Source organism: Pseudophryne corroboree, chromosome 4, assembly GCF_028390025.1.
Source record: "Pseudophryne corroboree isolate aPseCor3 chromosome 4, aPseCor3.hap2, whole genome shotgun sequence".
Lineage (NCBI taxonomy): Eukaryota > Metazoa > Chordata > Amphibia > Anura > Myobatrachidae > Pseudophryne > Pseudophryne corroboree.
In genome coordinates, this window is record NC_086447.1 from 522,374,709 (window position 1) to 522,399,804 (window position 25,096).

Genomic DNA, 25,096 nt, shown 5'->3' on the forward strand with positions numbered 1-25,096 from the left:
GTATAGACGTAGTAGACGCCTTGGCTGCCATTACACCTGCCTCAGAGGACACTTCCTGAATATAGTGGGAGGCTGTGGTAATATGAGACAGATATTGTCTGGCAGTGTCAGAAATATCCTGAGGCAGCTCATCCTCTAATGCCTGAACCCATGCTTCAATTCCTTTCGCAGCCCCAGAGGCTGCTATAGTGGGTCTATGTACAGCACCGGTAAGAGAGTAAATAGACTTCAGGCATTCCTCCACATGCTTATCCATCGGTTCCTTCAGTAATGTGACTGACATAGTAGATGACACCACAAGACGGGCGACATGATAGTCCACCGGTGGTGGAGTTTCCCCACTTGTTACTCAACTCCACAGTGATAGGATAGTGAGCTAGCATCATTTTAGATGGGGAAAATTTCTTTCCTGAAGATGACTAGGAGTCCTGACGTATATCAATTAAAAGGTCAGAATGTGGTAAGACTACTTTAGTAACCTTCCGACGTTTAAATTTATCAGGTTTCTTAGACGCAGTAGTGGGATCTATCTCATCATCAATTTGTAGAATCGGCTTTATAGCCTCCACTAGGTCAGGAACATCAACCTGGGTTGTAGATTCTTCGTCAGAAGCGACTGTATCAGTGTCTGATGGATAAGTATATTGCCCATCCTCATCAGAAGAATTATCTGAAATATTACTGGATTGTGAGGAGGAAGCGGCCCGCTTAGATTGCCCCTTAGATGACAGAGTGTCCGCCCAGGGAGGATTAACTACAGGGACAATATGTGGCTGCAATGGCACAGGAGGTCCCACGGGGGGCGTAAAAAGTGTCACAAGCATATTCAGCATACTTGAGAACGCTGCCCAAGGTGGTTCCTGACTGGCCACAGGTGCTAAGTGCTGACTGGGAGATGTATGGCACCCAGTGCCTGAGCCATCAGCTAAAACTTCCCCCTCAGGTAAATCTTTGGTTCAAGCACTGCATGATGCAGATTACCCGCCCTGTGTGGCAGACATTATAGGGAATATAGCCTTAGAGCGTAACAGTACAATATAGCCAGACAAACACAATACCTGCAAATAACCCCCTGATTTATGTGACCGTAAATACAGGACACAAACAGAGAATTAAAGCGGTATGAGGTGACTGTAATACACGGTAGAAAATACCAAACAGTAGATACTGTGTAGCACTATATATACAGTATATATGAGACCCCGACGCACCTAGCCCCTCAAGGTACAGAATATAGGGGGTAATTCCAAGTTGACCGCAGCAGGAATTTTGTTAGCAGTTGGGCAAAACCATGTGCACTGCAGGGGAGGCAGATTTAATATGTGCAGAGAGTTAGATTTGGGTGTGGTGTGTTCAATCTGCAATCTAATTTGCAGTGTAAAAATAAAGCAGCCAGTATTTACCCTGCACAGAAACAAAATAACCCACCCAAATCTAACTCTTTCTGCATATGTTATATCTGCCTCCCCTGCAGTGCACATGGTTTTGCCCAACTGCTAACAAAATTCCTGCTGCGATCAAGTTGGAATTACCCCCATTGTGATAGCAGTAAGTGTGATACACGAGAATGAAATCCACACAGCAGCTACAGGCACACTCAGTCACAGGTACAATGCAGAAGTTATTACAGATAAACAAAACTGCACTGGACAAGTAAAAAAATTATATATATATATATATATATATATATATATATATATATATATATATATATATATATATAATATAATATATATATATATATATATTACACAGTAGATACTGGATGTATATCACAGAATACTTGTACTAAACATTCAGATAGCAGTATACTTGTTCTTACCTAACACTGTCTAGAATGACATGTAGAATACTTAAGTGCCTGTAACATCATAGCGCTGATGAGGCAGGCAGATTTATAGAGGAGACAATGCCCTGGAGTCCTGGAGATCAGCCGCAGCTACTTTTAAAGATGACGCCAAAATCTGTCAGGGAGTGAGGGAGAGTGAAATGCAGTTCCAGGGCGGGAACACCAGCAGTAGACTGTGCCCGGAGCTGGGGGAGGGGCTACATGTTAGCGCCTTATTCTTTAGGCTGGTCCTTACCACCGGGTACTGTGGAGCCTATGTAAAACGGATTATTCAAAATCCAATATGTGCACCCTGCCCTTGTAGATATAGTGGGGTCCCTGTGCAGTACAGTTTCCACGCCAGTTGTCTTTTTTTTTTTTTTTCCCTCCCTCCCCTTCTTTGGTCCTCACATTATCTCTTCCACCGTTTCTTTTAAATCAAGTACTTTTTTTATTTGTTTTTTTTGACATTTATACATAACTCAAAACAAACATTAGCATTCTATTAACTGTAACAATTGCCATCAATAAAATTATATATGTTAAAATTCAACATTCTGTGTGTGCGTCAATTATATTCACTTAAAGTTTCTTATCAAACGATATCTGTGTAAAGAAGGACTAGGTGTCCAGTATCGGTCTGCCCAACCTTGTGCTGCACCAACGGTCCCACTTCTCTGTAAATTGAGAGGAGGAACCCCTTATCTTATACATATATCTCTCGTGTCGTATTACTGAATTTACCAACGCCCTCCATTGCTCCACCCTAGGCATGTCAGCTGAGAACCAAACCCTGGCAATGACAACCCTCGCCAGCGTAGTGAGACACAGGACATATTTGTACAGTACCACAGAGTGTGTTTCCTCAAGATCTAATCCAAACAGGCATAGGCCGGGGTCTAGTACGGGGAGGGATGGGGCAGTCATGGTTATATCACCCCATACCTTACGCCAGAAAAGGGAAATTGCAGGGCAGTCCCATAACAAATGCCAGAATCCGGCATCGGTCTCCCGGCATCTGGGGCAGCAAGAGTTATCTCTAATACCAGCCCTCTGCATAGTGACAGGAGTTCGATACACCCTGTGCAGAATGTAAAAAAAGACTTGTTTATATCGTATACATGGCGTAGTATATTTAGTGGAGCCCAGGATCTGGATCCACTGCTCCTGGGATAAAGGTCCCAAATCAGTCTCCCATTTGATGCGAAGTGTATTCAAATGGTCGTGACCATATTTATTATTCAAAGCAGTATATATGACAGATATTTTTCCCCTTCGATTAAGAGAAGTGAGCAACGCCTTAACGGGTGAATCTGCAATTGGAGGTGGGCCATGAGGAAACTGGGTCTGCACAGCATGTCTAAGTTGGAAGTACCGAAACAAGGCAGTGTTAGGTATATCAAATTCGAGTTTCAATTGCTGAAAAGACTTGAGCACTCCATCTTGGTAGAGTTGTTTTAGAGAGATTACACCCTTAGTTATCCAAATATTATCTGGAGATATCTTGTACAACTCTGAATACGTACTATTAAACCATAGCGGAGTACTGGTATCCTGCCCCTCCCAATCATATATAGTATGTGCATAGCGCCAGATTAGCAAGGCTTGGCGTAACAAGGGAGGCAAACCAGAAGCCGCACGGCCAGAAAGAAGGAGTTGAAGAGGAGAAAAGGAGAAAGCAGGAGAGCACCTCGCCCGCTCAGCCAGAAGACCCCCCATTGTTGGATCCAAGGAATCTCCAGTCCACTCACCAAGATGGGACATTTGCGCTGCTACGTAATATAGTCTCAGATTGGGAAGACTCGCACCCCCCGAGAGTTGTGACCTGCTCAGCGTTTTAATAGAGACTCTTGCTGGTTTATTACCCCATATAAATGAGGACATAACGCCCTCAATTATAGTGAAGACTTTTTTCGGGAGGTAGACCGGAGAGTTATGTAGGGCATATAGGAACTTTGGTTGCATTATCATTTTGAATAAATTAACCCGACCTAGGATAGACAGTGGTAGTTTTTTCCAGCTATGAGCCCTCTCTTTAAATGACATCGTAATGGGGTCAATATTTTGGGCCACATAACTACGTGCCATAGGGGTGATCCAGATACCCAAGTATTTAAACCGCAGCGTCCACTGCAAGGGGTACACTCCCCGGGTATTTTCAGGGAGAAGACCAGACAAGGGAAAAATATGCGATTTATCCCAGTTGATTAGTAAACCAGAAAAAACTCCAAATTCCTCCACTACCCGCAGCATAGCCTGCAAGGAGCCCTCGGAGTCCTGTAAGAAAAGGAGCATATCGTCTGCATACAGGGCCACAACATCCACATGACCCCCAACCTTAATACCCCTAATCTCGTCATTAGATCGTAGCAAGGCGGCCAACGGCTCCACGGCAATTGCGAACAGCGCAGGGGATAGGGGGCAACCCTGTCGAGTGCCCCTCTCCAACGCAAACATCTCCGACGTGAAACCATTGGCCGTCACACGGGCCATAGGCAAAAAATACAATAACTGGAGAAATTTAATAAAACGAGGGCCAAAAGCAAACTTCTCCAGTACCCCCCACAAATATGTCCACTCCACTGAGTCGAATGCTTTGGCTGCATCTAGGGACACCACCACCGCATCCAACTCCCCCAGATCACGCCTCTGTAGGTGACAAAACAGTCTACGTAAATTTTGGGCAGTTGACTTACCTGGCATAAATCCCGTCTGATCCGGGTGAATGATTGTTGTGATAACTAAGTTCAATCTAGATGCCAAGATCTTTGCCAGTATCTTGACATCCGTATTGAGGAGGGAAATAGGTCTGTAAGATTCGGGGCGTAGGGGGTCTTTTCCCGGTTTCAGCAAGACAATTATATTTGCCTCGGCCATAGAGCGAGGGAGAGTCCCGCCCTCCAACAATAGGTCAAATAATTGTAGAAGATAGGGGGCAAAAAAGCTGCTAAATTTCTTATAAACTTCACCCGGAAGTCCATCACAACCCGGTGCCTTAGACGCTGGAAGGGACAGGATCGCAGCGTTCACCTCCTCCAGAGTAATTGGTGCATCTAGAGCCCCAGAGTCTTCCTGGGACAGACAGGGCAAATCCAGCCGAGCAAAATATTCCCTCAATTGATCAGTGGAGTAAGTGGCTCGGGATGTATATAGCGAGGAATAGTAACTACGAAATGTCTCAGACACCGCCGAGCCAGAGTAACACATTTGGTCGTCAGAGTTCCTCACACATTGAATCATTGTTCTAGTAGATTCAGACCGAGCCAAAAAAGCTAAATAACTGCCATTCATCTCCGCCTGAAAATAGTGTGCATGTCCCGTAAAAAGGAGTCTACGCCTGGACTTCTCAAATAAGCAATCGGACCACTCTTCCTGCGCGTCTCGCCACAACAGTTCGTCAGAACGTAAATGGGTAGCTATATATTGGGATTCCAATTGCTGACATAGGGCCTCCAGTCTTATTTCCTTCTTTTTACTAGATAATTTAACCTCAGATATTCGTTTTATGAAGGAGCCCCTCTGGAACGCTTTGAAAGCGTCATGTTTGACCGCCAGTTCGGTGCAAGACAGATTACAAACCTGGAACCCCTCCCAGGCATTAACCAAATCCGCACCCTCCCCTAATAAGGTTAACCAGAAGGGATTAAGTTTCCACATTTTTGCACCGCGCTCCCAACCAACACTTACTGTAAGTGATACAGGAGAGTGATCCGATATACCCCTAGGAAGATAGTCCACCTCCAACACATCAGGGGACAAGTCAGGAGAAATCAAGATCAAATCAATGCGAGAGAAGGCATGATAGGTAGCGGAGTGGCAGGAGAACTGATTAGCCGTGGGATTGCGACTCCTCCATACATCCACTAACCCCAGTTCCCCCACCAGTCGTGCAAATGGAGTAGGGGATACAGAAGGGGAGGGAGAAGCAACCGACTCTCTCCATCTGTCCAGGGCATGATCCATCACATTGTTAAAATCCCCCAAGCATATCACTGGGGCAGCAGGGGATTGGGCTAGAAATCGGGCTGCATGACGCAGAACCTCATTGTTATATGGCGGGGGGACATAGACAGCTAATATGTGGAATAGTCTACGATTAATATGTGCGCGCAGAAAGACATATCTGCCATATTGATCTGTTTCACAGGAGTCTAGGTGAAATTGTATAGATTTTCTAATTAGTACAGAGACACCCCTAGCGCTACCTGAGAAAGTGGAGTGGTAAACATGACTAATCCAGGGTTTCTTGAGTGCCAGCACCTTACTTCCAAACAAATGGGTTTCAGAAAGACAAATTATGTCTGCCTGGTATTTTTTAACCTGAGTCAAGATCAACGATCTCTTAATCTTTTCGTTCAAACCCCTGACGTTCCAGCTGAGCAGGCGAAGCCCCCTAGAAACAGCAGACATAGAAAGTAGGCGAGAAAAGGGTGGCAGGATATATAAGAGAGACAATTATCAGAGCCCGGCCGTTCCGGGTCGCAGAGCAGTGTAGGCTGTGAATAGGGACACCCAGTCCCCCCATGTCCCTGGAAGCCGAGGAAATCAAAGCAATATCGTTCGCAAACATCGCTACACAACAGAGCACACACATAAGCAAAAATTGATGGCATGAAAAAAAACAAACTAACCCCCCCCACTCCCACCCTGTATCACCTTGGGAACTTAAGGTATACCTGGATCCCATAACTCCCACCAAATTAACTAAACTAAGGGATAGGGGCCTAACCAAGAATCCAAAGAAAAGCCCCTACACTATCTTCGGCACAGGCTCTCCATAGTATACCTATAGAAGTAGTGCCCTAACCCTGAAAAAACATATCTAGCAGCGTACCTCAACAGTAATACCAACATCGATATTAGGCTGCCCGACATTGCCCCATCAAAGCATTGCATATGCACCCACAGTGTGACTAGCATAATAAGAATATGAGACAGTGAGGCTTAACATTAAGAGAGCAATAAACCAACAATTGTGCAGTAACACGTCATCGAGGAGGGTGAGGCTGTCGTTCCAGCCATGCAGCAGCATCTTGAGGAGTTGAAAAAAAGTGAGTGGTGTTATCGAACACCACTCGCAGCCTGGCCGGAAACAGCATAGAGTATTGTATATTACGGTCACGGAGTTGACGTTTAATATGCAGAAACTGTGATCTACTCTTTTGCACCTCCAGGGCAAAATCAGGGAAAACAGATATATTATGTCCATCCAGTTGGAAAGGGCCCTGTGTCCGGGCCAGACGGAGTATAGCGTCGCGGTCCTTAAAATGTAGGAAACGGGCAATAAATGTTCTAGACGGAGCCCCGGGTGGCGGCATTCTAGGCGGGAGTCTGTGTGCTCTTTCCACTGCAAATTGAGAGGTAAATGCTTCTCTGCCCAATAAACTAATAAGCCAGGTTTCCAGAAATAATTCCGGGGTGGTGCCCTCCGCTCTTTCAGGGAGTCCAACAAAACGAATGTTGTTGCGCCGAAGTCTCCCCTCTATATCGGAAATTTTAGCCTGCATAGACACCATCTGGGTAGACAAGTCGGCCACTTTCGTCTGTAGGGGTGACGTATTATCTTCCAGAGTCGATATCCGATGTTCAGTTTCACCCACTCTTTCCCGGATTTTCTGTAGATCTTGTCTAAGCAGAGAGACGTCCGCCTGTACCTGCCCAATCTTGTCTGTGACCCTCTGTTCAGACGCTGAAATGGCCTGTAGTATTTGCTGGGTAGAGTGAATTTGCTCAGCGGGATCAGAGGTAGCAACCTCTGTCGCAGGCGAGGATGGGTCAGTGTCACCCTGCTTTGCCGAATGAGACGGCTGCTGCGACCTAGCATATTTCTCCAGTTTCGCCGCGGCGTTAGCCGCATTCTGGCCTCCTTTAACCATTGCAGCACTGGGCGCGTAGTCAGGGCCCCGAGGATATTACAGCAAAAAAGTCTCCAATCAGTATGGGATCAGCACAGGGGGCCACCTGGGTCAGGCAGATATGATAAACAATAATATAGCAGAGCAGAGCAGGCTTATAGGCACCCTGCAGAATATTCTGTGTACAGGGAGTATTTCTGCACGGAAGCTGATTTACGGGCACATGTGTGGCTATTGCAGAGATGCAGGAATCGTTCACAGGGTGTATTCTCCCTTTCTCATTCTTCACCCCTCCCCTCTCTGCAGCTATATATATATTTCTTAATATATGTGGGGAACCGCGTACAGGGAACCCCTCTGTAATTGTCTATTAAGCCCAGGAAGGAGAGGGAGGGGCAGCCCCAGCCGCAGCTCACTCAGCCGTACAGCACCGCAGGACGGAGAGGATGTCAGGTGCAGGGAGAAATGTGCGAGGCTGCAAGATGGCGGTTTTTCGCGGGCTTTCCTGCCCGCACTCACCCGTCCCCAGCACCTCCGCGGGGTTCCAGGCAAGTGCTGCCGCGATATGCCCGTTAGTCAGAGCCCTCCCAGTCTCGGTCCCCCGGCCGGAGGATCACGGCAAGTCCGCCGCTACAAGCGCCGTCACGTGTCTTCCCGGATAGAGAGGCAGGGAGCCGGGGCGTCACGCCGGAGGTGTCGGATACAGGGAGCCGCGCTGCACACCGGACCAGTGCGGGTATGTACAGGGGCAGTACACCTTCTTATGCCAGCTGGCAGGTCACAGGAGCCACGGGTTAGGGGAAAACGGGTGTTTAAACAGGATTTCTATGGAGAGCTAGATCTTCCCACTGCTACTCCATGCCTGTCCAAGCCACGCCCCTCCTCTTCCACCGTTTCTTGGTCTTTTTTTTTTTTTTTTTGGCCTGAGTTGGAATTTCCATCCGACAATGGACCAATTTTTATTATATTGTGGTGCACTCTCAATGGTGTGTCAGAAATATCAGCCATATTGTCCTACTACCGTACCTCAACGCGCATGCCCAACATAGTCTAATCTTGGAAGCAAAACGGTGGCGGGCTGGGTCAGTACTTGGAAGGGAGACCTCCAGGGAATACCCAGTGTAGTAGGTAGGTTATTCTGACGTATACACCAACAGCAGGATTACCACTCTTCTTTCAGAACCTAAAAGCAACTTTATTCCATATATGCCTCATATAGAAAGGGACTTTAAATATTGCGAACCCTGTGATGTAAAACCTATACTCAATTCTGTATAATTATCTTTAGCCACATTGCAGTCCAGTGAGTGGGTCTTCCCTCACACTAATTGACCCTTTTGGGCATTATTAATACAAATCCATTTTGTACTGATCCAAGGCAGACGGAGGTAGCATTCTGTCATATCTACTCTCCTATCTGAAATCACCTAATAGGTGATAGGATCAGAACATATTTTATATTTATATTAAAATTTATATCTTTCTTGGCGCCTCTTAGTTACTGGATATTATCCTTATTTTATTTTATCTGAAGAACTATAAAAAGTTAAGTTTTAATTCTAACACTTATCCATTATTTTGACCATTACAGTAAGGTGTGCGTCCAAACCAGAGTCTTCTTAATCTTGTTCTTAGTTTTACAGTGTTTTTAATATTATGGCTGGTCAAGTTATCGGTGTGTGTATAAAATATTACACACACATACAGTATGATAACCCGGCGGTCAGGAGATAAACGCCGGGATCCTGGCAACGAGTGTAGCGTGTCCCCTTGCGGAGTTGCTGCTTTCATGATCTATTCCCCCTTGGGTGGTGGCGTGGACCACCACCCAAGTAGGAAAACCAGCCCCGACCGCCGGTATTTCATCTGGTGTCGGGATTCCGGTTTCTGTATCCTGTCCGCGGTCAATTGACTGCCTCCCATACAGTATAATGTGTCTGTGTGTGGATCGGCTATGACTCGCTGCTCGCCGATCACAGCAGCCCGCCCAGCAGTGCCTTTAGCTGTTGGATGAGCCACGGGTGAGCAATCTTTTTAGGAAGTTGAAGGGAGATTGTTGCGGCAACTGAGGGGTCAGCCGGATTGGCAGAGCTCAGCAGCTATTGCAAGATTAGCCCCTAGCTGCCACCAGCAGGCTCCTCTGACATTTTCACCATACTTAGCGTGGTCTCATTTCATGCTACCACTTCAGACAAATGGTTAAAAATTTAACTACTACATTTTGCCCTTTCCTAAATCTATTCTTTTTCACCATTCATTGGTAAAATGTAAAGTCCTTTTATAGACTGCTTTTTCAAAGTACACTAATGTTAAAACATTCTGATGGGAACAAGCTTATCTATGTTCAGATTGAAGGGAGCAGGCTACCGTGGTATATTGTGTGAGGGATAGTTGGACAAACTAGAGGCACTGGCTTGTCACTAAATACTTACTGAATTTGTTTTGTTTTTATGTGCGTGTGTATGTGAGTCCTTTAAAATTACAGGGGGCATTTATCACATTCGTGCCCTTTTGAGAATGACAAAATACATGAATTACATTAAATAATGTTCAGATGTAAAATATTTTTTAAAATTTGCAGATTGTGCAGTTCATTGTGACCTTGGTGCAGAATAACAGATTAGTGAGTTTGAAGAGGAAACAGTAAGCACCTTGTTTTTATAATTTATACTGAGTCCATGTGATATAATCAAACTGTGTCTAACTTATTCCCCATTTTTCTTTTTTCATCAACTGAAGGCCATTACTTCTGAACACAAAAAGTTCTGCCAAAGCCACCATTTTACAGACCATGGTTAAGGAAACCGTTGAAGACAGCCGTCACGTAAGTCTCTGCAGTGCCTCTTTATAAGTGAAGTTAAGCTCCATGCAAACTGTTTTTGTATAATTATGTGGTATGTATATCTGTGTAGTCTTATTTGATCTGTTAATGCTGTTTTTTCATACGTCCTAGAGGATGCTGGGGATGTTTCAAGATCCATGGGGTATAGACTGGATCTGCAGGAGACATGGGCACACTATAAGACTTTGAGTGGGTGTGAACTGGCTCCTCCCTCTATGCCCCTCCTCCAGACTCCAGTTAGATTCTGTGCCCAGTGAGACTGGATGCACACTGAGGAGCTCTCCAGAGTTTCCCAGAAAAAGACTTTTATTAGGTTTATTATTTTCAGGAAGACCTGCTGGCAACAGGCTCCCTGCATCGTGGGAGTGAGGGGAGAGAAGCAGACCTACTTCTTCTGAGTTCAAAGGCTCTGCTTCTTAGGTTACTGGACACCATTAGCTCCAGAGGGTTCGATCACTTGGTACGCCTAGCTGCTTGTTCCCAGAGCCGCGCCGTCACCCCCCCTCACAAAGCCAGAAGACAGAAGCCGGGTGAGTATGAGAAGATCAGAAGACTTCAGTGACTGCAGAAGACGGCGTTTGAAGTACCGCTCTGCGCGCCATGCTGCCACACACAACTCAGCGGTGCAGGGCGCAGGGGGGGGGGCGCCCAGGGCAGCATGTACACCAAAAACGCCACTGGCATAAGACCTAACAGTGCCTAGGCACCAGTTAAGGGACCCCCGCCAGTATAAAGATAATTTTAAGCGGGACTGAAGCGCGCCATGTAGTGGGCAGGGCTTAGCCCACACAGCTCTGACCAGCGCCATTTTCTCTTCACAGAAGCTGCAGAGATACTGGCCCTGATCTCCACACTGCTGTACAAGTAACAGGGTGCAAAACGGGGGGGCACAAGTAATTTGGTGCTAAATTATATATATTAAAAGCGCTCACAGGTCTGGGCAGTCTTGTTACTTGCTCCAGTACCGGGATTGGCGCTGGGTGTGAGCTGGCAGAACTCTCTCTGTGTCTCTCTTGCAGGCTTTATTGTGGGTCTGTATCCTATAGCCCCAGTATGGTTGTGTGTGTCGACATGTCTGAGGCTGAATGCTCTCCCCAGGAGGAGGCTGGAGTGGGGACAGAAAATACTTAGTGACTGTGTCGGCACCGCCGACGGATGATTGGGTGAATATGTTGAGTATTTTAAACGCAAATGTGACTTGGTTGACTAAGAGATTTGATAAATCTGAGTCTAAGAACCAGACATGGAGGAAATCCATGGAATATGCTTTGTCACAGGCCCAGACCCCTTCGGGGTCACAGAAACATACATTTACCCAGATAGCGACACGGACTCTGATTCCAGTGTCGACTATAGTGATGCCAGATTACATCCAAAACTGGCTAAGAGTATTCAGTACATGATAGTGGCGATAAAAGACGTATTGCATATCACTGAGGACCCTGCTGTTCCTGATACTAGGGTCTGTATGTTTAAAGGAAAGAAACCTGAGGTAACGTTTCCTCCCTCTCATGAACTGAACGCACTTTTTGAAAAGGCTTGGGAAAATCCTGACAAAAAGATACATGTTCCCAAAAGAATTCCAGTGGCATATCCGTTCCCCTCTGGGGACAGGGAAAGGTGGGAGTCAATCACCACGGTAGACAAAGCTTTATCGCATCTATCCAAAAAGGTGGCGCTTCCGTCCCCTGACACGGCAGCCCTAAAGGATCTGGCGGATCGCAAGCAGGAGACGACATTGAAGGCCATTTTCGTTACTACGGGTGCATTACTCAGACCTGCTGTGGCGTCGGCGTGGGTGAGTAGTGCTATTGCTAAGTGGGCTAATAATTTAGCTTCTGATATGGATACCCTTGATAAGGATAACATTCTTTTGACTCTTGGTTATATGAAGGACGCTGCAGATTACCTAAAGGATGCGGCGAGGGATATTGGCCTCTTGGGATCAAGAGCCAATGCCATGGCGGTCTCGGCCAGGAGGGCGCTGTGGATTCATCAATGGAATGCTGATGCCGACTCCAAGAAAGCTATGGAAGCTCTTCCTTTTAAAGGTAGTGTCTTGTTTGGTGATGGCCTTGCTGATTTGGTGTCTACCGCTAATGCGGGTAAGTCATCTTTTTTTCCTTATGTTCCCACACAACAGAAAAAGGTGCCCCATTATCAGATGCAGTCCTTTCGGCCTAATAAATACAAAATAGGAAAGGACTCGTCCTTCCTCGCTTCAAAGGGTAGAGGAAGGGGAAAGAGGTCACCTGCCGTGTCTGGCACCCAGGACCAAAAGTCCTCCCCCGCCTCTACCAAGTCCACCGCATGATGCTGGGGCTCCCCTGCGGGAGTCCGTGCCGGTGGGGGGCAGTCTCCGATTCAGTCTGGTTTCAATCGGCCCTGGATCCTTGGGTCTTAGACATAGTGTCCCAAGGGTACAAACTGGAGTTTCAGGAGATACCCCCCCTGCTTTTTCAAGTCGGCCTTGCCAGTTTCTCTTCCGGACGGCTCGTTCAGACCGATTCTGAACCTAAAATCCCTCAATCCATACTTGAAAACTTTCAAGTTCAAGATGGAATCTCTTCGAGCTGTGATCTCCAGCCTAGAAGGGGAGATTTTATGGCGTCAGTCGACGTAAAGGATGCCTACTTACACGTCCCGATATATCCTCCCCATCAGGCCTTCCTAAGATTTGCGGTGCAGGATTGTCATTACCAATTTCAGACGTTGCCGTTTGGGCTTTCCGCGGCCCCGAGGGTTTTCACCAAGGTAATGGCGGAAATGATGGTACTCCTTCGCAAGCAGGGGGTCACAATTATCCCGTACTTGGACGATCTCCTAATAAAGGTGAGATCAAAGGAAAAGTTGCTAAGAAATGTGGAACTTTCCCTGTCGGTTCTGCGACATCACGGTTGGTTTCTAATTTTGCCAGAGTCTCAGTTGATCCAGACAACTCGACTGCCCTTCTTGGGCATGATTCTAGACACGGAACTACAGAGAGTGTTTCTTCTGGCGGACAAAGCTCTGGAAATCCAGACCATGGTCAAAGAGCTTCTGAGACCTGCATGAGTGTCGATTCATCAATGCACTCGAGTGCTAGGGAAGATGGTTGCCTGGGTGTTTCAGTAGGATCTGCTAAACAAATGGTCCGGGTCTCACCTGCACATGCACCGGAAAATAAGTCTATCTTCCAGGACCAGGATTTCTCTCCTGTGGTGGCTGCATGGTTCTCACCTTCTAGAGGGACGCCGATACGGAATCCAGGACTGGGTCCTGTTGACCACAGATGCAAGTCTCCGAGGCTTGGGTGCAGTCACACAAGAAAGATGTTTCCAGGGAAAATGGTCAAGCCAGGAATCTTGTCTCCACATAAAAGTTCTCGAGTTAAGAGCCATTTACAACGGCCTCCTGCAGGCGAAGAACCTTCTTGTCTTCTCCCTGTCCTGATCCAGTCGGACAACATAACAGCGGTGGTGTACGTAAACCGCCAAGGTGGAACGAAGAGCAGGGCGGCAATGGCGGAGGCCACGAGTTCTCCGCTGGGCGGAACAGCACGTGAGCGCTCTGTCAGCAGTCTTCCTTCCGGGCGCGGACAACTGGGAAGCAGACTTCCTCAGCAGACACGATCTCCATCCAGGAGAGTGGGCTCTTCATCAAGAGGTCTTTGCAGAAGTGACAAGGAATTGGGGAATTCCTCAAATAGACATGATGGCGTCTCGCCTCAACCAGAAGCTTCTGAAGTATTGTTCCAGGTCGAGGGACCCCCAAGCCAGTGCAGTGGACGCCCTGGTAACTCCGTGGGTGTTTCAGTCGGTGTATGTGTTCCCTCCTCTTCCTCTCATTCCAAGAGTGTTATAGATTATAAGACGAACAGGGGTTCAGGCAATACTAGTCGTTCCAGATTGGCCACGGAGGGCCTGGTATCCGGATCTTCAGGAGTTACTAGTAGAAGATCCTTGGCCGCTTCCTCTACGAGAGGACCTGTTACTGCAGGGGCCCTGTGTGTTTCCGGACTTACTGTGGCTGTGTTTGACGGCGTGGAGGTTGAACGCCAAATCCTAGCTCGGAAAGGTATTCCCGGGGAGGTCATCCCCACTCTCCTTAAGGCTAGGAAGGAGGTCACGGCAAAACATTATCACCGTATTTGGAGAGAATGTGTGTCGTGGTGTGAAACCAAAGCGGCTCCTGCGGAGGAGTTTCATTTGGGTCGTTTCCTCCATTTTTTGCAGGCAGGCGTGGATGCATGCCTGAAACTGGGTTCCATCAAAGTGCAGATTTCGGCTTTATCTATTTTCTTTCAAAAAGAATTGGCTGCCCTTGCTGAGGTTCAGACTTTCGTGAAGGGAGTGTTGCATATCCATCCTCCGTTTGTGGCACCGTGGGATCTTGAAGTGGTGTTACAGTTTCTTGTGTCTCACTGGTTTGAACCTTTGCGAAAGGTTGAGTTAAAGTTTCTCACTTGGAAAGTGGTCATGCTTTTGGCTCTGGCGTCTGCCAGACGAGTGTCAGAATTGGTGGCTTTGTCTCACAAGAGCCCATATTTGATTTTTCATGTGGATAGAGCGGAATTAAGGACTCGTCAACAATTTCTGCCGAAGGTGGTGTCTTCGTTTCACATTAATCAACCTATTGTGGTGCCTGTGGCTACGGATGCCGTGACGGTGCCAAGATCTCTTGATGTCGTGAGAGCTTTGAAAATTTGTCGCCGTAACGGCTCTTGTTAGGAAAACGGAGGCTCTGTTTGTCCTGTATGCGTCCAACAAGATTGGAAATCCTGCTTCCAAGCAGACTATTGCACGCTGGATTTGTAATACGATTCAGCACGCTCATTCTATGGCTGGATTGCCGTTGCCGAAGTCAGTGAAGGCCCGTTCTACCAGGAAGGTGGGCTCATCTTGGGCGGCTGCCCGTGGGGTCTCGGCACTACAACTTTGCCGAGCAGCTACGTGGTCAGGTTCAAACACTTTTGCGAAGTTCTACAAGTTTGATACCCTGGCTGATGAGGACCTCATGTTTGCTCAATCGGTGCTGCAGAGTCGTCCGCACTCTCCCGTCCGGTCTGGAGCTTTGATATAGACCCCATGGTCCTTTTGGAGTCCCCAGCATCCTCTAGGACGTAAGAGAAAATAGGATTTTAATACCTACCGGTAAATCCTTTTCTCCTAGTCCGTAGAGGATGCTGGGCTCCCATCCCAGTGTGGACTGTTTCTTGCAGTTGTATTGATACTTGTTGTTTTCGGTTGCACAAAGGTTGTGTATCAGTTATGTTCAGCTTGTTGCTGCTGTTAGTTCATACTGTTATCTGGTATTCCTGCTAATCCAGTTGTACGGTGTGTTTGTGGTGTGAGCTGGTATGTATCTCGCCCTTAGTTTACAAAAATCCTTTCCTTGAAATGTCCGTCTCCCCTGGGCACAGTTCCTATAACTGAGGTCTGGAGGAGGGGCATAGAGGGAGGAGCCAGTTCACACCCAGGCAAAGTCTTTTAGTGTGCCCATGTCTCCTGCGGATCCCGTCTATACCCCATGGTCCTTATGGAGTCCCCAGCATCCACTACGGACTAGGAGAAAAGGATTTACCGGTAGGTATTAAAATCCTATTTTCTCAGGCACACCACTGCTGTCATTCTCCAGGATCGCGTGGCTGCACTAAAGGGAGGCGGTAAGAGGGTCTCCCAGGTGGGACCCACCGGTAAATCGCGATCCGTCGTGGTCCCAGGAAATGGTTCGCGCCGCTTGTGTGGACACTGTTGCACAGGGACCCCACTATATCCACCAGGGCAAGGAGCACAGGTCGGATTTCTTAAAATCCGTTTGTAAAAGGCTCCACAGCACCCGGTGGTGAAGTCCAGCAGAGGGGATAAGGCACTGACCTGTAGCCCCTCCCCCAGCTCCGGGCGCCATCTTCTGCTGGTGTTCCCACCCTGAAGTTGCATCTCTTTCTCCCTCAATCCCTGAAGAGATTTTGGCACCATTATATAGCTGGGCTGACACTTAAGTATTCTACATGTCATTTTAGACAGTGTTAGTTAAGAACAGGTGTACTGCTATCTGATTATTTAGTACAAGTATTCTGTGATATACATCCAGTGTTTACTGTGCATTGTTAGATCTGTATACATACATACTTATATGTAATACTAGTCCAGTGCAGTTGTACTGTTTATATGTAATAATTTCTGCATTGTACCTGTGACTGAGTGTGCCTATAGCTGTGTGAATTCCTTTCTTGTGAATCACACGTTTTGCTATCACTATATTCTCTACCCTGGGAAACTAAATGCGTCAGGGTCTCATATAATATATAGCGCTACACAGGGTATGCTCTTTGTATTTCTTACTGTGTTTTTCAGTCACTCCACACCGCTTAAATCCTCTGTCTGTGCTCTGTGTTTACTGTGACAAAACACAGTGGATTGTTTGCTGGTTTTTGTGTTTGTCTGGCTAAATTGTACTGTTATGCCCTAAGGCTACATCCCATACAATGTCTGCTACACAGAGCGGGATATCCGCGGACGCTCCTGCATCATGCAGTGCTGTCGTTACGGATTCACCAGTGGGGAAAGTGTTAGCTGCTGGTTCAGGCGCTGGGTGTCGTACATCTCCCAGTCCGCCTGCGGCCAGTCAGGATCCACCTTGGGCAGCTTTTTCAAATATGCTGACTACGCTTGTAACGCGTCTTACGCCTGTGGGGCCTCCAGTGCCATTACAGCCACACATCTATCTACCCAGTTACAGCAATTAAATCAGACTTTGGTTAGCCAAAAGTCCACCCCACACCCCTCTGGGGCCAAGGGGTCATCTAAAAGGTCCATTTCCTCCTCACAATCCACTAATATTTTGGATAATTCTTCCGATGAGGATGGGGAATATACTGATCTGTCAGACCGTGATACAGTTGCATCTGATGCGGAATCTAGAACCCAGGTTGATGATCCTGACCTTGTGGAGGCTATCAAGCTGATTTTCTAGATTGATGATGACATTGAGCCTCCTGTTACGTCTAAGAAACCGAATAAGTTTAAGCGCCAGAAGGTTGCTAAAGTAGTTCTACCACATTCTGACCTTTTAATTGATATACGTCAGGAATCCTGTTCATCTTCAGGAAAGAAATTTTCCCTGTCTAAAAAGATGCAAGCCCATTATCCTATTCCTGCGGAGTTGAGTAACAAGTGAGAAACTCCACCGCCGGTGGTGCCATCTACTCTGCCTGTCACCACTGCCACCTCACTGAAGGAACCGACAGATAAGCGTGTGTAGGGATGCCTGAAGTCTATTTACACTCTTACCGGTGCTGCACATAGACCCACTATGGTGGCCTCTTGGGTGGCAAAAGGAATTGGATGCATGGGTTCAGCCAATTGAGGATGAGCTACCTCAGGATTTTCCTGACACTGCCAGACAATATCTGTCGTATATTACCACAGCCTCTCACTATATTCAGGATGCAGCCTCTGATGCAGGGGTCATGGCGGCCAAGGCTTTTACTACGTCTATCCTGACTCGTCGGATTCTGTGGTTGAGGTCCTGGAAGGTGGACTTAGACTCCAAAAAGAACTTGGAGGTGCTTCCTTTCAAGGAAGACATACTATTTGGGGAGGATCTGAACAAGATTGTGACTGACTTGGCGACAGCCAATACTGCGTTTCTCTGACGTCCTAGTGGATGCTGGGTACTCCGTAAGGACCATGGGGAATAGAAGGGCTCCGCAGGAGACTGGGCACTCTAAAGAAAAGATTAGGTACTACATCTGGTGTGCACTGGCTCCTCCCTCTATGCCCCTCCTCCAGACCTTAGTTAGAATCTGTGCCCGGCCAGAGCTGGTTGCACACTAGGGGCTCTCCTGAGCTTCCTAGAAAGAAAAGTATTTGTTAGGTTTTTTATTTTCAGTGAGATCTGCTGGCAACAGACTCACTGCTACGTGGGATTTAGGGGAGAGAAGCAAACCTACCTGCTTGCAGCTAGCTTGTGCTTCTAGGCTACTGGACACCATTAGCTCCAGAGGGATCGAACACAGGGCCCGACCTCGATCGTCCGTTCCCGGAGCCGCGCCGCCGTCCCCCTTGCAGAGTCAGAAGACGGAAGAAACCGGAGGAAATCGGCGGCTGAAGACTTCGGTCTTCATTGAGGTAGCGCACAGCACTGCAGCTGTGCGCTATTGCTCCCTATGCACACCACACACTCCGGTCACTGATGGGCGCTGGGGGGGGGGGGGGGGCGCCCTGGGCAGCAATTAGAGTACCTTACATGGCAAAAAGCACATAATACAGTCTAATAAACTGTATATGTGCATAATCCCCCGCCATAAAAGTATATAAAAAAGCGGGAGAAGTCCGCCGAGAAGGGGGCGGGGCTATCTCCCTCAGCACACCGGCGCCATTTTCTCTTCACAGCTCCGCTGGAAGACAGCTCCCCAGGCTCTCCCCTGCAGTTTCCAGGCTCAAAGGGTAAAAAAGAGAGGGGGGGCACTAAATTTAGGCGCAAACTGAGTATATTAAGCATCTATAGGGAAAATTCACTTTTGTTAGTGTAAATCCCTGTTTATATAGCGCTGTGGTGTGTGCTGGCATACTCTCTCTGTCTCCCCAAAGGACTTTGTGGGGTCCTGTCCTCAGTCAGAGCATTCCCTGTGTGTGTGTGCGGTGTGTCTGTACGGCTGTGTCGACATGTTTGATAAGGACGCTTACGTGGAGGCGGAGCAGGTGCCGATAAGTGTGATGTCGCCCCCTGCGGGGCCGACACCTGAGTGGATGGATATGTGGAAGGTATTAACCGACAGTGTCAACTCCTTACATAAAAGGTTCGATGACGCAGCTTTGGGACAGCCGGCATCTCAGCCCGCGCCTGCCCAGGCATCTCAGAGGCTGTCAGGGGCTCAAAAACGCCCGCTACCTCAGATGGCAGACACAGATGTCGACACGGAGTCTGACTCCAGTGTCGACGAGGATGAGACAAATATACAATCCACTAGGGCCATCCGATGCATGATTACGGCAATGAAAAATGTGTTGCACATTTCTGACATTAACCCGGTTACCACAAAAAAGGGTATTATGTTTGGGGAGAAAAAGCAGCCAGTGACTTTTCCCCCATCTGATGAGTTAAACGAATTGTGTGAAGAAGCGTGGGGTTCACCAGATAAGAAATTAGTAATTTCTAAGCGGTTACTAATGGCGTACCCTTTCCCGCCAACGGATAGGTTACGCTGGGAGACATCCCCTAAGGTGGACAAGGCGCTCACACGCTTATCAAAAAAGGTGGCACTGCCGTCTCAGGATACGGCCGCCTTAAAGGAGCCTGCAGATAGAAAGCAGGAGGCTATCCTGAAGTCTGTGTATACACACTCAGGTACTATACTGGGACCTGCTATTGCTTCAGCATGGATGTGCAGTGCTGCAGCAGTGTGGTCTGATTCCCTGTCTGATAACATTGATTCCCTTGACAGGGACACTATATTGCTAACCATAGAGCATATTAAAGACGTAGTCTTATATATGAGAGATGCACAGAGGGACATTTGCCGGCTGGCATCTAAAATTAATGCGATGTCCATTTCTGCCAGGAGAGTATTATGGACTCTGCAGTGGACGGGTGATGCTGATTCTAAAAGGCACATGGAAATTTTGCCTTATAAGGGTGAGGAATTGTTTGGGGACGGTCTTTCGGACCTCGTATCCACAGCAACAGCTGGGAAGTCGACTTTTTTACCTCAGGTTCCCTCACAGCCTAAGAAAGCACCGTATTATCAAGTACAGTCCTTTCGGCCTCAGAAATGCAAGCGGGTTAGAGGCGCGTCCTTTCTGCCCAGAGGCATGGGTAGAGGGAAAAAGCTGCACCATACAGCCAGTTCCCAAGAACAAAAATCCTCCCCTGCTTCCACTAAGTCCACCGCATGACGCTGGGGCTCCACATGTGGAGCCAGGTGCGGTGGGGGCCCGTCTCCGGAACTTCAGCGACCAGTGGGTTTGCTCACAGGTGGATCTCTGGGTTCTACAAGTGGTATCTCAGGGATACAAGCTGGAGTTCGAGACGTCTCCCCCTCGCCGTTACCTCAAATCAGCCGTGCCAGCTACTCCCCAGGACAGGGAGGTAGTACAGGCGGCAATTCACAAGCTGTACCTCCAGCAGGTGATAATAAAAGTTCCCCTCCTTCAACAGGGACGGGGTTACTATTCCACAATGTTTGTGGTACCGAAACCAGACGGTTCGGTGAGACCCATTCTAAATTTGAAATCCTTGAACACTTATATAAGGAAGTTCAAGTTCAAAATGGAATCGCTCAGGGTGGTTATTGCAAGCCTGGAAGAGGGGGATTACATGGTATCACTGGACATCAAGGATGCTTACCTACATGTCCCCATTTACCCACCTCACCAGGTGTACCTCCGTTTTGTGGTACAGGACTGCCATTACCAATTCCAGACGTTGCCGTTTGGTCTGTCCACGGCACCGAGGGTATTTACCAAAGTAATGGCCGAAATGATGATACTCCTTCGAAAGAAGTGAGTTATAATTATCCCGTACTTGGACGATCTCCTTATAAAGGCGAGGTCCAGGGAGCAGTTGTTGGTCGGAGTAGCACTATCTCAGGAAGTACTACAACAGCACGGCTGGATTCTGAATATCCCGAAGTCGCAGCTGGTTCCTACGACGCGTCTGCTGTTCCTGGGTATGATTCTGGACACAGAACAGAAGAAGGTGTTTCTCCCAGAGGAGAAGGCCAAGGAGTTGTCATCTCTGGTCAGAGACCTCCTAAAACCAAAACAGGTGTCTGTGCATCACTGCACGCGAGTCCTGGGAAAGATGGTAGCTTCTTACGAGGCAATTCCATTCGGCAGGTTCCATGCACGGATCTTTCAGTGGGATCTGTTAGACAAGTGGTCCGGATCGCATCTTCAGATGCATCGGCTGATCACCCTGTCCCCGAGGGCCAGAGTGTCTCTGCTGTGGTGGCTGCAGAGTGCTCATCTACTCTAGGGCCGCAGATTCGGCATACAGGACTGGGTCCTGGTGACCACGGATGCAAGCCTCCGAGGTTGGGGGGCAGTCACTCAGGGCAGAAACTTCCAAGGACAATGGTCGAGTCAGGAAGCTTCCCTACACACAAACATTCTGGAACTAAGGGCCATTTACAATGCCCTAAGTCAGGCAAAACCCCTGCTTCAAAACCAGCCGGTGCTGATTCAGTCAGACAACATCACGGCGGTCGCCCATTTAAACCGACAGGGCGGCACAAGAAGCAGGATGGCGATGGCAGAAGCCACAAGGATTCTCCGATGGGCGGAAAATCACGTGATAGCACTGTCAGCAGTGTTCATTCCGGGAGTGGACAACTGGGAAGCGGACTTCCTCAGCAGGCACGACCTCCACCCGGGAGAGTGGGGACTTCATCCAGAAGTCTTCCAGCTGATTGTAAATCGTTGGGAAAGGCCACAGGTGGACATGATGGCGTCCCGCCTCAACAAAAAGCTAAAAAGATATTGCGCCAGGTCAAGGGACCCTCAGGCGATAGCTGTGGACGCTCTAGTGACACCGTGGGTGTACCAGTCGGTTTATGTGTTCCCTCCTCTTCCTCTCATACCAAAGGTACTGAGGATAATAAGAAAGAGAGGAGTAAGAACTTTACTCTTCGTTCCGGATTGGCCAAGAAGGACTTGGTACCCGGAACTACAAGAAATGATCTCAGAGGACCCTTGGCCTCTGCCTCTCAGACAGGACCTGCTACAGCAGGGGCCCTGTCTGTTCCAAGACTTACCGCGGCTGCATTTGACGGCATGGCGGTTGAACGCCGGATCCTGATGGAAAAGGGCATTCCGGTTGAAGTCATTCCTAAGCTGATAAAAGCTAGGAAGGATGTGACAGCAAAACATTATCACCGCATATGGCGAAAATATGTTGCTTGGTGTGAGGCTATGAAGGCCCCAACAGAAGAATTTCAGCTGGGTCGATTTCTGCACTTCCTACAGTCAGGAGTGACAATGGGCCTAAAATTGGGATCCATTAAAGTCCAGATTTCGGCCCTGTCTATGTTCTTTCAAAAAGAACTGGCTACACTGCCTGAAGTTCAGACGTTTGTTAAGGGAGTGCTGCATATTCAGCCCCCTTTTGTGCCCCCAGTGGCACCTTGGGATCTCAACGTTGTGTTGGATTTCCTAAAAACACATTGGTTTGAGCCACTTCAGACCGTGGAGTTGAAATATCTCACGTGGAAAGTGGTCATGCTTTTGGCCTTGGCTTCGGCTAGGCGTGTGTCAGAATTGGCGGCTTTGTCATGCAAACGCCCCTATCTGATCTTCCATATGGACAGGGCAGAATTGAGGACTCGTCCCCAATTTCTCCCTAAGGTGGTATCAGCGTTTCATTTGAACCAACCTATTGTGGTGCCTGCGGCTACTCGGGACTTGGAGGCTTCCAAGTTGCTGGACGTAGTCCGGGCCCTGAAAATCTATGTTTCCAGGACGGCTAGAGTCAGAAAAACTGACTCGCTGTTTATCCTGCATGCACCCAACAAGCTGGGTGCTCCTGCTTCTAAGCAGACTATTGCTCGCTGGATCTGTTGCACGATTCAACTTGCACATTCTGCGGCTGGACTGCCGCATCCTAAATCGGTCAAAGCCCATTCCACAAGGAAGGTGGGCTCTTCTTGGGCGGCTGCCCGAGGGGTCTCGGCTTTACAACTTTGCCGAGCTGCTACCTGGTCGGGATCAAACACGTTTGCAAAGTTCTACAAGTTTGATACCCTGGCTGAGGAGGACCTTGAGTTTGCTCATTCGGTGCTGCAGAGTCATCCGCACTCTCCCGCCCGTTTGGGAGCTTTGGTATAATCCCCATGGTCCTTACGGAGTACCCAGCATCCACTAGGACGTCAGAGAAAATAAGATTTTACTCACCGGTAAATCTATTTCTCGTAGTCCGTAGTGGATGCTTGGAGCCCGTCCCAAGTGCGGAATTCTGCAATACTTGTATATAGTTATTGCTTAACTATAGGGTTTTTTGTTCTGAGCCATCCGTTTAATGAGGCTCAGTTGTTGTTCATACTGTTAACTGGGTATAATTATCACAAGTTGTACGGTGTGATTGGTGTGGCTGGTATGAGTCTTACCCTGGATTCCAAATCCTTTCCTTGTAATGTCAGCTCTTCCGGGCACAGTTTCCCCAACTGAGGTCTGGAGGAGGGGCATAGAGGGAGGAGCCAATGCATACCAAATGTAGTACCTAATCTTTTCTTTAGAGTGCCCAGTCTCCTGCGGAGCCCGTCTATTCCCCATGGTCCTTACGGAGTACCCAGCATCCACTACGGACTACGAGAAATAGATTTACCGGTGAGTAAAATCTTATTTTCTCCCAAGTACTAATCCTTCTGCTAAGAGTACAACTTTTCGTTCCTTTCGGCTTTCCAAGTAAAGCAAAAGGTCAGGCGTACCCGAGACAGGCTCGTACTTCCAAAACCACTAAGCCTAAATCTAAACAGTCCTGGGCTGCCCGTTTCCAAACAAGACGAGCCTGCCGCATGATGGGGTGGGCCTCCCCCTTGGGGACCCCAGGGTGTGAGGCTGACTTCTGCAGTTCGCCCAGACCTGGTTAAAGACCAATTCAGACGCCTGGGCACGGGAAGTTGTCTCTCACGGGTACGCAATCTTTCAAGAGACGTCCCCCTCGCCAGTTCTGTTCAATGGTTATCCCCACAGATCCGTTAAAAGCGCAAGCTCTACACCTGGTTGTACAATCCCTCCTGGATACAGGAGTGGTAGTGCCGGTACCTCTGTCCCAGAGAGGCAGGGGATACTATTCGACCTTGTTTCTAGTTCCGAAACCAAATGCGTCTTTCCGGCCTAATCTCAAATCATTGAACAGGTTTGTGAGAGTGTCCAAATTCTGTATAGAAACCCTACGCTCTATTGTGCTGGCCATGGAACCAGATGACTATATGGTATTCCTGGACATACCGGGTGCTTACCTGCACATACCTATTGCAATTTCGCATCAGCAATATCTGCGGTTTGCTATTGGCAACCTTCATTTTCAATTCCAGGCACTGCCATTTGGACTGGCCATTGCACCCCGGATTTTCACAGAGGTCATGGCTGGGATGACGGCCCTTCTCCGTTGTCAGGGAATCAGGATCCTGCCGTATCTAGACGACTTGCTGATTCTGGCAAACTCCCAAGATGTCCTCCTCAGTCAACTGGAGATGGCGGTCCAATTCCTACAAGCCCACGGGTGGCTTCATAAAATTTGAAGAAGTCCTCACTGGTCCCTGCTCGGTGCATGGTGCACCTAGGGGCACTGCTGGACACACACAGCCAAAGACTGTTTCTATATCCGGAAAAGGTCCTGAAACTTCAGGACAAGATCAGATGCTTCCTCTCTCGCCTAAGAGTGTCCATACACTCAGCGATGTAAGTACTATGCCTCATGGTGTACTCTCAATTTCATTCCCGTTCTCTGTAGAGGTTAATTCTTTCCAAATGGGATGGCCTGCCTCATCGGATCAGGTCTCAAATGATCTCCTTGACTCCAGAGGTTCGTCTGTCACTGAGCTGGTGGCTATAGGAACAACAGTTGAGCAGGGGCCGTCCCTTCTGGATC

The 25,096-nt window shown here is 48.1% G+C and overlaps 1 protein-coding gene across 2 annotated transcripts in view; it reads left to right on the top strand.

Annotated features, from left to right (window-relative positions):
* LOC134909889 (heat shock factor protein 2-like) overlaps positions 1–25,096 on the top strand; it is a 154,568-nt gene that overhangs the window by 61,674 nt on the left and 67,798 nt on the right. For both annotated transcript variants that reach the window (XM_063917245.1, XM_063917243.1), the window contains exons 6-7: positions 10,265–10,326; positions 10,423–10,507. In XM_063917245.1, the coding sequence (XP_063773315.1) occupies positions 10,265–10,326; positions 10,423–10,507 (147 nt within the window). The remainder of the gene's footprint in view (positions 1–10,264; positions 10,327–10,422; positions 10,508–25,096) is intronic.